This window comes from Microtus pennsylvanicus, chromosome 10, assembly GCF_037038515.1.
Source record: "Microtus pennsylvanicus isolate mMicPen1 chromosome 10, mMicPen1.hap1, whole genome shotgun sequence".
Taxonomy (NCBI): Eukaryota; Metazoa; Chordata; class Mammalia; order Rodentia; family Cricetidae; genus Microtus; species Microtus pennsylvanicus.
The window spans coordinates 62,606,838-62,622,260 of NC_134588.1; the positions used below are offsets into that span (position 1 = coordinate 62,606,838).

The window sequence follows — 15,423 nt, forward strand, 5'->3', positions numbered from 1 at the left end:
TAGGAACTGTCTTGTTTTATTTTACTTTAATTAATGTCTTTTATAAAACAAAATTACTTTTAATTAATTCTAATTAATTTGAACTTCTAAGTTAAAAATGGTGAAGGCATGATAAAGGAATTAAGCTTTTGGCATGGTAATCAACATATAAAACACCCAGGGGGCTGGAGAGATGGCTCAGAGGTTAAGAGCATTGTGTGCTCTTCCAAACGTCCTGAGTTCAATTCCCAGCAACCACATGGTGGCTCACAACCATCTGTAATGGGGTCTGGTGCCCTCTTCTGGCCTTCAAGCATACACACAGACAGAATATTGTATACATAAAAAAAAAAAAAACATATAAAACACCCTACAAGTAATTTTTAGAGAGAAAAACAGTCTTGACAAATGAAAAAGCCCTGAAAACCTTGAGTCAAACCACGGCTCAGACCCTGTCTTATGCAGGTTTCCTTTTTCCTCTTTCAAATAAAATCTCTCTGTAAATCATCATCACTTTTAACCTTCCTCAACTTTATCTTCTGACCCTTCATCTCCAGATTTCCGTAGTGGAGGCTCACAGATATCTTCTCTCTAGATGACTTTCTGGAGAGCCGACTTTTAGAAGGATCTGTGGGCCAAGGTGATGGCTGTGTTGGTAAAGGTGCTTACTGCCAAGTCTAACAACCAGCGCTCTGTCCGTAGAACCCACATGGTAGGAAAGAACTGACTTCTGCAAGGCTTTCTAAGCAGTAAACAATCATAAGGTTAGGGTGGGGATTATGGAGAGCTTAAGGAGATGAACTGGAACGTGGGCTTAGAGAATGATAGAGCGTAAGGAAGAGAGAGCCAAGGAGAGTTAGGAATTAATAGGGGTAAGGATTTACACCATCTAGAGAATTTTGAACTTACTGAGAAAAATGAACTTACTTAAAATGTAGAATTTGCCTGGTCTAATCAAGTCTGAGGCCAGTGTATACCAAAATGTTTGTATTCAACTTTAACAATTATCTCTTTTCAAAAGCTATACACAAGCCTGGCGGGTGTATGCTTGTAATATTGGGAAGCTGAGGCAGGAAAGTTCAGAATTTGAGGCCAGCTTGAGCTATATATAGTGAGACAGTCTCAAAAAACCCTAGGATGTAGTTCCACCCTGGGTTTGGTCTCTCAATCCAGTAAGCAAAGCTGCACACACACAGAGCAATGTGTTTTCCCCTGAGCAGGTTGCCTGTCGTGCAGGGCTGACCATGGGAGTGCCTTGGTTCTGCCTGCCCTCCGCTGCAGCTTCTGCCCACTCTCTCATGCCCACCCGCCACCCCCAGTTCTAAGGGTGTGAGTTTCTCCTTGGATTTCTCCCCTGATGAAGGAAAAAGGAGTGACTGCGTGTTTGGTCTTGTGGCCACAGGGATTGAGGGGCCCATCTCAGACTGATGTTCTTTCTTGCTGTTTGTCCTGAGGAAATCTGGGGCTCACTGTGTGGGGAAAGAAGCATTATCGTTTTCTTTTAACCTGAAACCTAGTGAGTTTGAAAGAACAAACAAAGCCTTTTCCTTGCTTTTGCCATTGGAAGTTTCACTAGACTAAAGTGGGCTGGGGATGGGCTCCCACGGTTCTTCCTGAGAAGTCGCCCACTCACAAACCCCCTTATACCTGTTCTGTTACTTTGTTCTTCTCAGCTTAAAAAGAGAGTCTATTTTAGATAGCGGAAGACTGTTTTGTAAAACAGTGAGCTTTCCTTTGTTGAACCTCTTGATAAATATCCCTGGTTGGTAATAGGTGCAGAACAGACCACTGGCCTTGCCTGCTCTTCCGAAGTGCCTATTATGCTTGTAAATAAATAAAAATAGCATCTCACTGGCTTAGAAAAGTGTGAAAAGGTGGCTTGTTTATTTGCCGTATCCTGAAAGGTTCATGTTTGAGCTTGTACAGCACACATTTTGTGGTTAAGTGTACCCTAGTTTTCAGTGAGAATACTTAACATGCAATTCAGACTAACATTTTACTGTTACTGTTTGCTTAAATGACACTAAAGTCTAAATAATGATGTCTCTCTATTTCTCTCTCCTCCCTCCCTCCCTTCCCTCCCCCTCTGCTGTCTTCAGTAGAGCATGCACCACTTTGAACGTGAGTTTTCGGTAAAGTAAGCTCTGCTGATTCTCCAGCTTTAGAGATGCTGTGTTTCTGTGTATTTGTGTCACTGGTGGACATGGGAAGCCGAACAAAGAGCACTTCCTTCTTGGACTATCTCAGTGAAAACACAGCATCTTTAAAAGCCACCCAGTCACTTCATCCGTATCCATTTCATTTCCATCGTGACCTTCTAAAATCTTCATTTTCATTCCAATTTTAGTTTGGAAATGTGAGCTCTAATTGCATCTCAGTGGCATCTGAGTCCATTTTAATGTTGTAAACTGTTACTCTGAATATTGTGCTGCAGAACGTTGGTTCCTAGTTACTGAGGAAAACGTGGTATTAGGCAGTTAAGTTGTCACAACCTCCTGGTTTTTATAATTGATGACAGAAAAAAAAAGTTCTGACATACACTCGGGAATTCTTGAGATATGAGTCTCCTCATCTGCCTAAGGCCAAGGCAAAGATGGCCCAAAAAGCTGAGAACTACTGTGTCCCTGTGTCACTGCTGTCTTCTGGGTCTGGTATGGTCTAGTGGCCAGTTGGCTGACCCATCCAGAGCTACAGAAACCTAGAGAGACTACTGGACTTGACCTAAAAATAGGTAACTCCAAATGTCCTTCCCAAAAGAGTGTTACAAATGTTCCTGGCACAGCAACCTTCCCAGGGTCTAAAATATGTAATTTTTCGTTGTGTACCAGAATGGTACACAAAGCTGATTGCCACATTCCTATTGGGCCAGGTGGAGAGGCTTCTGGGAAAGTTAGATCAGCTAATTGAGATTTTTGTCTAAGAGAGCGTGAGATAGGAGAACTCAGGACTGTCCTGGTTGTCAATGTAGATGCACTTTTAGGAGCATGTCCCATCCTAGTTGTGACTTCATATAACCACCAGTCTAGCGTGGAGTTTGCTCTTTCCTCTTATGTTTGTTCTCTGTCCCATCTTTTTTTTCTGGACATTGTTTCTAATGGTCCTATCTTATACTCACTGACCTTTAAAAGAAGCTAACAGACTCACCAGGAGGTGGTGCTTACATGCCTTTTAATCCCAACACTCGGGAGGCAGAAGCAGGCAAATCTCTTGTGAGTTTTGAGGCCACCCTGGTCTACAAGAGCTAGTTCCAGGACCGGCTCCAAAGCCTCAGAAAAACCCTGTCTCGAAAAAACAAAAACAAAAAAAAAACAAACAAAGAAAGAGAGAAAGAGGGAGGGAAGGAGGGAGGGAGGGAGGGAGGAAGAAGGAAAGAAAGAAAGAAAGAAAGAAAGAAAGAAAGAAAGAAAGAAAGAAAGAAAGAAAAAGAAAAACTCCAAAACTCTGGTAGTACATGTGAGGTTCTGATGCCAGCATCAAGGGCTGGTTCTCTGAAGCCAAGCTGTTGTATGCCAAGGCCACCACCCATACTCGTGAATTCAAGCCTTCCTAAACCCTAGACTGGAGGGCAGCCAGTCTTAGGCAAGCGGTGGAGTCCCCAGTGCTGCTGCAGTCCAAGCCTGTCTTCTGAGTCTTAACCCTGTAGTGATTCTTCAACCAGGGACCTGGACACAAAGCTCAGTGGGGGAAACCTACAGCTCCTGGTCTGGTCTAATACTTCTACTGCCCTTCTCTGGCCATTAGGATAGTGCCTAGTGCATGGGTTTTGATAGCCATTCATCCCCACATGGGCAGAGCTTCTTCCTCTGGCAGCCTTGGTACTGCATGCTGTCAAGTCAAGAGAGTCCTCCCTCACTCCAACATTTCATTGGCATATACTCAGATGCCCTAAGTGGATGCTTCTACTCTTATTCCACCTGGGCGTCTTACCTCAGTCGTCACTTCAAGGTTACTATTCATTATAATCCTATGAGGTAAAGCCAGGAATGTCTTCCATAATCCATCCTACATAAAACCTAGTTGAATTTCATTCATTGTTGAGCAAAACCAATGTAAATTACATTTTATTCATTTGTCTGTATTTAATCTTTATTTGTATTGCTATGGGATCCTTGTTTGAGAATTCCATGATTGCAGAACACGAGACTGTGCATTTGTATGAGCCTTTCATTTTGGTTGCCTTAGGTTGGGCTAAAGGTATAAAGGAGGTAAGTGGGTTTGTGAACTGCAAGACTTTGACCATTGCTTGACCATTGCTTGCCACACTTGAGTATTTTATTGGTGACCTTGAGCCTTTCATTCCTGGTCCATATTTAGTGTACAATGTACCTTGTCTATTCCTCCTGCCCACAGCAGTGTGGTAACAACAGATAAGTAGGGTCTTAGAGAACCACAGTGTTCATAACTGCCATCCATTAAAGTCACCTGCAGCAGTAATGTCTCACTACTTTGGAAAGAACAGTTTACCTAGTGACTTAAAAAAGAACAAGAAAATGAAATCTAGTGACTGACTGGATGGCTCGTGGGCCCTAAGCCTTACCAACCTGAATTACAGTCTCTAGACTCACATGGTGCAGAGAGAGCTGGCTGTGCCACCACTTGTCCTCTGAGCTCCACGCGTGCACTGTGGCCTGCTTGTGTGGTACACATACACAGGAAATGAACGTTTAAAAAGTTCACCTGAAGGATGTGTTACATACTCAGGTTCCCTTTCTTTGTCCAGAATCCATGACATACATGGCCACGAGGACTCATTCTGCTCTGGGGTTGGGCTTCCCTATGAGAATGCCATTGCCAGGAAGAGACCCCTTTCTCAAATTCCTGTTGACAAGTAGTAGTATTTTACGTTTCTTTAATTCAGCCCAACAGGAAATCGTTCAAAACAGATTCAACAGCTGGCATTGGTTCCTTGAGTCCTGAGTGGCTTGCTCTTTAACAGGCCAACAGATGTCACTCCCGCTTTTGTCATCAAGTCCTGTTTCTACCTGGAGCCAAATAACGGCACGTAACCAACCGTAAGGCTTCTTCCCACTTAGGCTCTGATCTTTACAACAGTACACACTTCTCAAGTGAAGCTGCAGCTGTGTGGTGCTGCAAGATCGCCATGATTCTTGGAGGCCCTGAGAAATAGCAAGGAGCAGCAACACACACTTATAAAACTGCAAGCCTGGGGAGGTTGTGACAGGAGGATCCCTGGGGCTTGCTGGCCTAGTCTAGCCAATCACAGCCTTCAAATACTGTGTGTAGAAGCACCTAGGGATTGTTCATCCCTTTGGCCCAACTCTGCATGCAGATGTCTCACCCTGTACTCAGTAGGTATAGCTGACCTGCTGGGAACAGAGTCTGAGCCGCTCTAGGGATTGCTGTCACTGTGTGGTTTCACAAAATTCCTGATACTCAATTCAATTATCTTCTCACATTTGAAAGAAATAACCTTTAAACTCCCCCCCCTTTTTTTTTACGTTCTTTCCTTTTTTTAGTGTTTGAAAATACCCTGAATACTGGGTTCTTGGCCCCTCTGAGAATATTTAGTCTCCCCAGATTCTACTTTGCCCTGGCCCAAGTAGAAGCAGCATCAGGGCAGGTGGAAAGGTGGAACTCTGACCTTCTTTTTCCTCTACAGGGCTGTCTTCTGCATTACCTCCACCTCCTCCGCCTCCTCCACCTCCACCAGCAGCTCCCTCGACAACCTCGGGCACAGAGATGCCTGTCCCGCTCCTGCCCCAGGATGTGAATGGTGTGAATCGTGGAGCCTTGCTCAGCTCTATCCAGAATTTCCAAAAGGGAACTTTGAGGAAAGCCAAAACCTGTGATCACAGTGCTCCTAAAATTGGCTGATGTTTCCTGTTTACACTGGGAGGCCAAGCTCTTCTGTCCCACTCCCACCCAAGTCCCTCTTCCTAGTTGAGTCCTTGCACAGCCTCCCTCAAGTCCCTTTCTGGGGCGAGTCCGGCAGAGCCAATACAGCCAGTCTTGCCGACATACTCCAAGAGGAAAACACTTTCCAAGTAGAACAAAGTGGGGCTAGCATTGCTGCCTTAACATTTTGCTCCTGTGACTCTAATGGGCTTCCTTTAGGGGCAGCAGCATATGGGAATTATTTTCACCAGCTAAAGGAAAATGACAGAAAACAAAAGCAATGATGATATTCTGTCACAGCAGTGACTGGCCTGTTACTATCTCTGCCGCTCTATCGAAAGTGTTCTCACAGTTCAGTCTTCTCAAACATTTTCTGGTCATTTCTTACGTAGTTCACCTCAGACGCTAACACTGTAACCAAGGCAGTTAGTTATACTGCTGAGGCAGAGAAGCAAGAGCTCTCTCTTGATTCTTCCTTCTACAGGAGGGGGGAGTCTCACTGTGGCTGACAGCAGCCACTCTGGATTTACAGTTCTTTTCAGTTAGAATGTACCAAGACAGACGGGAAAACATTAACCACAGAAAAAGCTCTTGCCAGTTAAAGGATTGTCTTAATTCTCAGCATTTAAGTCAGGTTGGAGTAGAGGGAGAGTCATTACAAGTGAATCTGGCATCAATGGCAATCACTTCTGATTTGATGTATCCAATTTCAGCATCTTTTTTGATGTTACTCAGTTATTAGAAGTCTTTCGTTCTGTGATTTGCTTAAACCTTTAAATAAATTGCACTTTAAAGGATTATTAAAAATCCACGTTAAAATTCAAATACACACATCAGTGTTGGTTACTATGCAGAAAGAATGTCATTGTGTATAGTTTCATGTAATCTGTGATACATACTCAGCTGTATTTTTTATTAAAATAAATCATGTTAAGAAAATACGTTGTGGCTTTGCTAGGTATTTCAGATGAGAACTTCATACAGCACATTTTGTGAAGTGTGGTGTTACTCCTCTCCTCCTGTCCTGTCTCCTTATCTCCTTCATACCTGCTGATAACCCTTACTATTTAGAGACTATCTATACACTTCCATAACTTATTTAGGGGCTGGAGAGATGGCTCAGTGGTTAAGAGCATTGCCTGCTCTTCCAAAGGTCCTGAGTACAATTCCCAGCAACCACACGGTGGCTCACAACCATCTGTAAAGAGGTCTGGCGCCCTCTTCTGGCCTTCAGGCATACAGAAATAACTTGTCTAAATCCTTCCATCAAGTTTTAACGAGGCTCATATATGACAGTATCTGGTTTGAATACTGTGGAGGAGCACCTCACATGAATCTTTCATTTTAAAAGAAATCCTGTTAGGTCTGAAGAGTCGAGACACTGCACTGGGGATATAACTCAGTTGACAAAGCGCTTGTACAGCACTGAGGAAGCCCTGGATCATTACCAGCACTGTCTCAACTAAGTATGATGGTGTGTGTCTGTGGCACTTAGGAGGTGGAGGTAGGTGGGTCAGAATCTCAAGGTCATCATCATCTACTAAAGGAACCTGAGCCAATGAGACCCTGCCTCAAAAGAAAAGGGCTGTGAGGCGGTAGACTATTTTGATGATGGAAACCTGGATCGAGTGCTTCTGCTTTCAGTTTCTGCAATTTTGGATGAAGTTTTAGATACATGAATTAAAAGCAAATAGCATCTAGGGCTGTAGTAGAGCACTTGGCTAACATGCATATGGCCCTGGGGCAGTAGAGGAATGACAAATTAGGGTCAGGTACATGGATTATACTTTAGTGCCAGTTCTCAGGAGGCAGAGGCTGGTGGATGTCTATGAGATCCTGGTCTACAGATAGTTCTGGACCAGCCAGGGAAAGAGTGAAATCTTCTTAAAAACTAAGGAAGCTGCATTTATACAGCATATCAGGTTATTTTTCATCTGACACTAATTTCTTAATAGTACTCCAAGACTTCCACATACGTTATTTCACTAATATACAATTACTTGCCACACCTTTAATCCCAGAACTTGGGAGGCAGAGGCAGGCAGATCTCTGTAAGTTCGAGGCCAGCCTGGGCTACAAAGCGAGTACCTAGACACCCCGAACTGTTAAACAGAGAAACATGTCTTGGAGAAAAATAAATACAACTACTCATTGGTAGGAATCCCCTTTATTCCTTATCAAAACAATTTAACAGCAAATGTAGATAATATACTTTTAAAACATATAAGTTATCTTCTGGGGGTATATCTTTCATCAGGACTCTGCAACATTCTTGCCCCTTGTAGTGAAAGAGGGTAAATATTTATATTAATCTTATTCAAAGACTAGACTAACAGTAACAGACAAAGAAAGTATAGCATCTAGGGCGGGGAGTGTTTTCCACCCATAAGCACATTTACACTTCTTACCAGTACAGAGACACCTGCTGCTGCTTTAGCATTAACTTTATGATAGTAAAGTTTCTCAGTACACATCAGATGAAGTCCCAACAAGTATTTTAAATAAATGTCAATGACTTGATTTCAAAGTCCAAATTAGACATTCAGCGTCTTCTTTACTGCAAATATGATGTCTTTGACCTGAGGTATGGAGTTGTCTTCTAGGATCTTCGCATAAGGCATAGGGACATCAGCACCAGTGACACGAACAGCAGGAGCATCGAGGAAATTGAATGCAGGGCCTGGAGAAAAGAAGGCTCATCTGAGAGGCTGGTTTGGGACTCAGAGAAAAACAAGGTAATGAACCCTAGTTACAGGGCACTGCTTCTGACTGGACCTTTTAAAACATTTTCCTGATAGACAAAAACCCTAGACTGACAAGCAGAAAAGTCATTCGGTCACACCTAGCTTTTGATCTATGTATACTGTTCACTATAGCTTGATTGTATCCTAGAACCAGTTTTTTTTTAAAATATTTATTTATTATGTATACAATATTCTGTCTGCATGTATGCCTGCAGGCCAGAAGAGGGCATCAGATCTCATTACAGATGGTTGTGGGCCACCATGTGGTTGCCAGGAATTGAACTCAGGACCTTTGGAAGGGCAGGCAGTGCTCTTAACCACTGAGCCATTTCTCCAGCCCTAGAACCAATTTTTTTGAAATACCTTCCATGATTCTGGCACAAATCTCAGCTCCCACTCCAAATTGTGGCCAGCCTCCTTCCACAGTTACGAGGTGATTTGTCTTCATGACACTGGCTTCTATGGCTTCAATGTCCATTGGTCTGATAGTACGCAAATTTATCACCTACAAACAGTGCAGTAAATAGGCTTTATAGACTTCAAGAGAAAAATACAGCCTTGACTCCAAAACAACACTTTTTGTTTTTGTTAATCTCTGGGTTAAGGAAAACTGAATACACCTATTAATAGGTACACAAACGTAGAGACTAAAAGGAAAACCAGTAAGTTGGTGTAAACCTGTAATCCCAACACTTAGGAGGCTGAGGCAGGATGACCACATGTTTGAGGATAGTGTGGACTACACAGCAAGACCTTGTCTTAAACAAAAAGTCAAAGAACTTATAATTAAAGCGGAAACCTGTATTCCCATTACAGGAAACTTTGCTCACCTATAGGGTTCACTCACCCTCCCTGGTTTCATCATCCCTCTTACAAAAGAAATAGTTGAGTGTCCAATGTGCAGCAGGCCCTACATCATGACACCCAATGGGGAATTTCTATCATCCCCATTTCACAGCTTATAAAACACAGCAAGTAATACTTTCCAAGGAGAACTACACAGGAGATTAGGTAAGTCCAGCTCCAAGGCTGGATCTTGTGTGTGTGTGTGTGTGTGTGATATGTGCACTGTGAGGAGTCAGAGGATGACGTCAGGTTCCTTGCTCAATTGCTCTCCACCTCATCTTTTTTTTTTTAGAAATGGCCTCTCACTGAATCTGGAGCTAACTGATTGGTTAGACTGGCTGGCCAGGCTAGCAAGCACTGTCTCCTGAGGGCTGGGATAACAAACTCATGCTGCCACACCCAGCTTTTTTTGTTTCTGCTTGGTGCTGGGGATCCAAACTCAGGTCCTCATGCTGGCACAGAAAGCCCTTTACTGAATGAGCTGTCACCCCAGGCCAGCACGACTGGATTGTAACCTGAGAAAGGGACTTAAAAGATCCAGAATTGCCGGGCGGTGGTGGCGCACGCCTTTAATCCCAGCACTTGGGAGGCAGAGGCAGGCAGGTCTCTGTGAGTTCAAGACCAGCCTGGTCTACAAGAGCTAGTTCCAGGACAGGCTCTAAAACCACAGAGAAACCTGTCCCGAAAAAGCAAGAAAAAAGATCCAGAATCTCGTGTGTGTGTCCAACTCAACAGCCTTGAGTCCTAAAGGGAGTTTCTGATTTAAAGAAGGAGGGGAGCGAATGTCCACTTACCTCACATTCAATTCCCTCCTTAGACAATACAGCCGCAGCTTCTAGGCAGTGCCCCACTGGTCTTGAATGGGCAACTACAGTGATGTTGGTCCCTGAAATAAAGTGGTCACAGATTAGAGGTCAGTGGAACAGATATAGCACCGGTGATTCTGCTGCCGGCTGTGGTTCTTGTCTTATCAAGCCTTCACCTTATTTCAGTGACCTGAGATCGTATTTCTGGATATGAAATACAAACGTACCAGACAAAGATTCAGAAAAGCCTAACCTGAGCTCATTCAACCTTTACTTTTTAAGTCAAACTACTTGGCAGTAACTTCTGGCCTATGCAAACACAAGGGCTACAGTGAAATAGTCATTAATGTATACTAAGGTGTTCTTACCTTGCCTTTCGATTTTGGCTTTTCCAATAGGAATCAGAAAATCTTTTGACTGAGCTTCTGCAGGAAGTTCAAATGCAACTCCATACATCAGTTCATTCTCTAGCATCACCACTGCAAGGCATTAAAGTTTTCAAACAATAACTACAGACAAAATGACTAAGAATGTATAGACAGCGAAATCATTCATCTGAATACTCAGAAGCCTAGAAGCTTCATGATGGGTTACTTGCAGGCACCTAAGTTGGGTCAATATAAATCTTTTTTGTTTGTTTGGTTTTGGAGATAGGGTTTCTGCGTGCAACAGCCCTGTGGACCAGGCTGGCCTTGAACGCACAGCCACACACCCCACCCCCACACCCCAGATTAAAGGCGTGTGCTGTCCCCACCCAGCTTAGCCAATGGTGCAGATGTGCAGTAAGTAACCAGCACCTTCCAGCAGAGAAAAAAAGCACGATTTTTACTACCTTTTCTCTCTACAAACCATTAGCACTCTACATTTGCTGTGCCTCCATCTCACTAGGTGCCCTTGATAGTTCCTCACACGCAAAGAGTTCATGTCAGTTTCTAACGGTACCATGCTGACCTGGATTATCATCACGAATGGCCGATTTAATGAGTCCTTTTGCATCCTCGGAATTCCAGGGGCTGACCACTTTTAAACCTGGGCAGTGCCCATACCATGCAGCAAAGCACTGTGAATGCTGGGCAGCTACACCTGCTGAGGCACCATTGGGCCCCCTGAATACTATGGGCACAGGCTGAAGGCCAGCAGACATATAGTAAGTCTTAGCGGCTGAGTTTATAACCTGGTCAATGGCTTGCATTGAGAAGTTGAAGGTCATAAATTCACAGATGGGCCGCAACCCAGCCTGTCAAGTAGGAAAAAACATCAACATTAATTAGATTAAATAAAACAAGGAATAATACTAAATAACCACGCCACTCTTCCAACATTGCAAACAATATTTTCTTTCTTCTCCCCCCCCCTTTTTTTTTTGGTTTTGTTGTTGGTTTTTCCAGACAAGATTTCTGTGTTTAGCGTGCCTTTCCTGGAACTCACCCTGTAGACCAGGCTGGCCTTGAACTCAGAAATCTGCTTGCCTATTTCCCAAGTGCTGGGTTAGATTAAAGGTGAGTGCCACCAGGTCCAGGTCAATTATTTCAGAAGATAATATTAAAGGATATCTCTTAGATTTCATAACTAATAGCACATACCATAGCTGCGCCAACAGCGATTCCAGCAAAGCCCATCTGTAAAGAAACAGCAGTCTAAGGAAACGTCCACAGAAATAAAACTGAATCCTCAGCTCTAAGCCGGTCTGCAAGGCTCACCTCTGATATGGGGGTGTCTATGATCCTCTTGTCGCCGTATTTCTTCCACAGGCCTCTGCTAACCTACAATTAAGATGTAACCCCCTGACCTTCAAGGTTCTGTCAGGGCAAACGCGTACTTTTAAATTTTATATCAAGTTTACTTATTTCAGTTACCTTGTATGCACCATCATACTGGGCAACTTCTTCCCCAAGCAGAAATACCTTTTCATCTCTTTCCAGTTCTTCATCCATACCTTGATTAATAGCTTCACGAACTGTCAACTGTCACAGGAGTATATAAACAGGAAATACGGTAAAGGATTTAGATACTACGGAGAGTCCCTTCCTTATACTTACCTAGGCTGCCTACAACACAGAACATAAACTTAATACTCAAGCAGTTCCCTTTTAAAGTTCCAAGTATCTGAGGAGGCAAGATGGCCAAGTCTGATGAGTTTGATCGCCAGGTCCCACATAGTGGAAGGAGGAAGCTGATCCTCTTTAAGTGCACACATGCACACCCACACACATACACAAAGCAGATATACATAGCATACAAATTAAAGTTCAATAAGTAACACTGTCACTAATCCTTCACTAGATCTTAATGACAAGCTTACAGAATGCTTTTGTTGTGCTGCTTGATGTATATACCCAGGTGAGAAAATTGATGGACTCCCTAAACTAGCTGGCAGGCAGTTTTCTAAGTAGAAAGCATGCTAGGCTGTTTTATCACTATTCTTGGAGGCAGAGAACTAGCAAGGAAGTCTAACGCTAAGCACTCACTAGCACCCAACACTTGACATCTGCAACCCAGGAACTGTTACTTTAGTAAGTAGAATGGTAAAAATCTTCCACTTCTAGATACACAGAGGCCAGAGAATCAGGGACTCAAGCCAAATATCTATCCTTGAATAAATGTATAAAGTGTACAAAGGATAGAGTTCAACCTTTCAAAGGAAGAAAGTCTGATGTATGTATGCTACAACATGTATGAACCTTGAAGCTCCTGTGAGAAGTTAAATAAGTCAGACACAGAAGGACAAATGATTCAACTTATGTGACATTCTAGAACAAGCACACTGAACAAGAACCAGAAAAATACATTATGGTCTATAACAGCGGTTGGAGAAAGTGTGAGTTATAATCGTGTAATGGATAGCGCTCTCGTTTCGGAGGATCAAAAAAAGTTCTAGAAATAAATAGCGTATATGGTGAATGCATCTGATGCCACGGAACTTTACATTTTAACAAAAGGTTTGAAACTAATATTTTACCACAATTTCGGGGGTGGGGGGAGGTTACTGATCGTGTATTAGCCTGCCGCCGGCCTCGCGGGGAGGGTTGTCAGTGTGAGTGGCGCCGGGCGGGGACAGAGGCAGCGAGAATCATCCCCGGGACTCGGCCGCCGCCAGGGTCCGCGATGCCCCCCAGCCCACTCAGGCCTGCCCGGGAACTGGGACCCCCTCCCAGCCTCGCCCAGCGGCGTCGGCGCCGGTTACCTGCAGTGCGGCGGGCGCCGAGCGGTGAAAACGCCTCTTCAGCAGCCCGGAAACCTGGCAGGGAGAGAGAAGGAGGTTCAGGTAGGGCACGGGGCCGGCCGCGGGGGTGCCGGGGGCTGCGACCTACCTGCCGCAAGGGCCCCCGCACCAAGCCAACCACTACCGCCATCTTGCCCGTGTCCTCTACTGGCGGCCTAATGACAACACAGAAGCGCCGCAGACCAGGCCTGGCGCAACCAATGGTGGGGCGGGACGACCTCAGGGCCCGCCTCCGTCCGGAGAAGCCTATAGAGAGCGACGGCTAAGGGACCCGCCTTCCTCTGAGAGCGAATAGCAAGGCGCAATGCAAGAGGGTCCCGCCCCTCAGGCTAAAGGCACTGCCCTATAGGCCTCTGCGGCTGTAGCCAATGTCAGGGAGTGACGCCTGCGAGCCCCGCCGACCTTGCCCGTCAGCAGCCCGCCGGAGTGGCGGCAGCGGCAGCAGCTGATCCTTCCTGGCCAGGCCCACTAGAGAGGGCTTTGCCGGCGGCTTGCGGCCGCTCTCCGGCAACTAGCACGCCGTGCACACACCCCTGACTGCTGCCTGCCACGTGCTGAGACCCAGTGCGGCCTGGCTGACCGAGGATGGAGGGACCTTAAAGCCACCCCTTTGCGGGCACTGCAGGCCTCGAGTACCACGTGGCTTTTGCACAGAGTCCAGTGGAGGAGGACGAAATCAACGAAACGGAAAGGAAAGGAAATGACTGCTTCTCCGAATGGTGGAGGAGGAAGTTTATTATAGATGTATGGGAGAGCATGGCCAGAGGCAGAGACATCTGAGAGAGCCCTCACCATGTATGAATGGGCGCTGTCCACTGACTATAAGCAATAGCTTTCAAGCATGCATTGTGTCCACTTTCAGTAAAGTATTTGTGATGTGTGCTACATAAGTGATTGTAGGTGGTTTCTGTTTGTTTTGTCTTCTGAAGAGGTGAGGAAGTTGTTCTGATCATGCTGAATTTAGGTGGTATATCTTCTAAGTTTCAAACCTGGGACATATGGCTGAGGTGCCTGTTTAATACATCAAAGCGGACATGGTCACCAGGTTCTCCCAGTATCCTTCAGCCCTTACTGTTACTTGGTTTGTCTGGCATACCCCACCCCTCTGCCCTGAAGTCTCCAGCCAAGGGTTGAGTTGTCCTTCCCCCCCAGAAGCTCTTCCCTATATAACCAGACATTTTGGTTACCGGCCCTTTTGCCGTTTTGGCTGTTGTACCTGGTTTCCTGTTTCCCCCCCATTCTCCCCTAGTGGCCCAGCTCAGTCTGGTCACTTCCACTCTGGACTCTCCCAGATGCCCCTGCTTCTGATGACGCGCTCCCATTTTTCTATAATAAACTTTCGCCTCCGCCATACGGAGGAGCAGTCATGTCCTTTCTTTCCCTTTTTATCTCCTTTTTTTTTTCACTCAATGCCCAGACTGGAGAAGTCTGAAGCCTAAAGACTTGATAGGACTAGAGACAGACATTTGGGAATAGCTGCTTAGTTGTGGCCTTTATTCTCTTCATTCTATCTCATCTGTAAATGGAAAGATGGGCACTGAGGTATGGGATCAGCCCCTTCCAAATCTCCCTCTCCCTCACTACTGCCATCAAATGGTCACTCTGTAAGAAATATCAAATATGCGCCAAATGGTAGTGGCGCTGGCTTTTAATCCCAGCAGTCAGGAGGCAGAGGCAGGTGGATCTTATGAGTTCCACGCCAGCCTGGTCTCCAGAGCGAGTGCCAAGACAGCAAGGGCAACAGAGAAACTCTGTAAAAAAAAAAAAAAAAAAAAAAAAAAAAAAAAAACCAAAGAAAGGAAGGAAAGAAGGAAGGAATACCAAATATAGATCTGTTCTATCAAATACTTTAAAAATTTGTGTTTAGGATAAGGACTTTTTAATCTCCCCTGCTTTGAAAGACTTTCATGGAATGTCTTTTTGTTTTCCCATGAGACAGGGTTTCTCTGTGTAACCCCTGGACTATTCT

The 15,423-nt window shown here is 44.8% G+C and overlaps 2 protein-coding genes across 11 annotated transcripts in view; one reads left to right on the forward strand and one right to left on the reverse strand.

The window, feature by feature from the left end:
* Nucleotides 1-6,774, forward strand: part of Pxk (PX domain containing serine/threonine kinase like) — a 69,558-nt gene extending 62,784 nt beyond the window's left edge. For 2 of the 10 annotated variants that reach the window (XM_075988546.1, XM_075988550.1), the window contains exons 18-19: nucleotides 2,079-2,100; nucleotides 5,600-6,774. In XM_075988546.1, coding sequence (XP_075844661.1) covers nucleotides 2,079-2,098 — 20 coding nt within the window. In that variant the 3' untranslated portion in view covers nucleotides 2,099-2,100; nucleotides 5,600-6,774. Of the gene's footprint in view, nucleotides 1-2,078; nucleotides 2,112-5,599 lie in introns of all 10 variants that reach the window. The other 8 variants (XM_075988548.1, XM_075988551.1, XM_075988549.1 and 5 more) reach the window with 5 other exon arrangements.
* Nucleotides 6,775-7,988: 1,214 nt separating this feature from the next.
* Nucleotides 7,989-13,662, reverse strand: Pdhb (pyruvate dehydrogenase E1 subunit beta). Its single transcript, XM_075988555.1, has 10 exons — nucleotides 13,543-13,662; nucleotides 13,416-13,469; nucleotides 12,088-12,195; nucleotides 11,932-11,994; nucleotides 11,815-11,850; nucleotides 11,183-11,468; nucleotides 10,600-10,710; nucleotides 10,220-10,311; nucleotides 8,943-9,084; nucleotides 7,989-8,515 (listed from the first exon to the last, which is right to left on the reverse strand). Exons 1-10 carry the CDS (start codon nucleotides 13,582-13,584, stop codon nucleotides 8,370-8,372), a joined length of 1,080 nt encoding a protein of 359 aa, XP_075844670.1. The 5' UTR covers nucleotides 13,585-13,662; the 3' UTR covers nucleotides 7,989-8,369.
* Nucleotides 13,663-15,423: the final 1,761 nt, after the last annotated feature.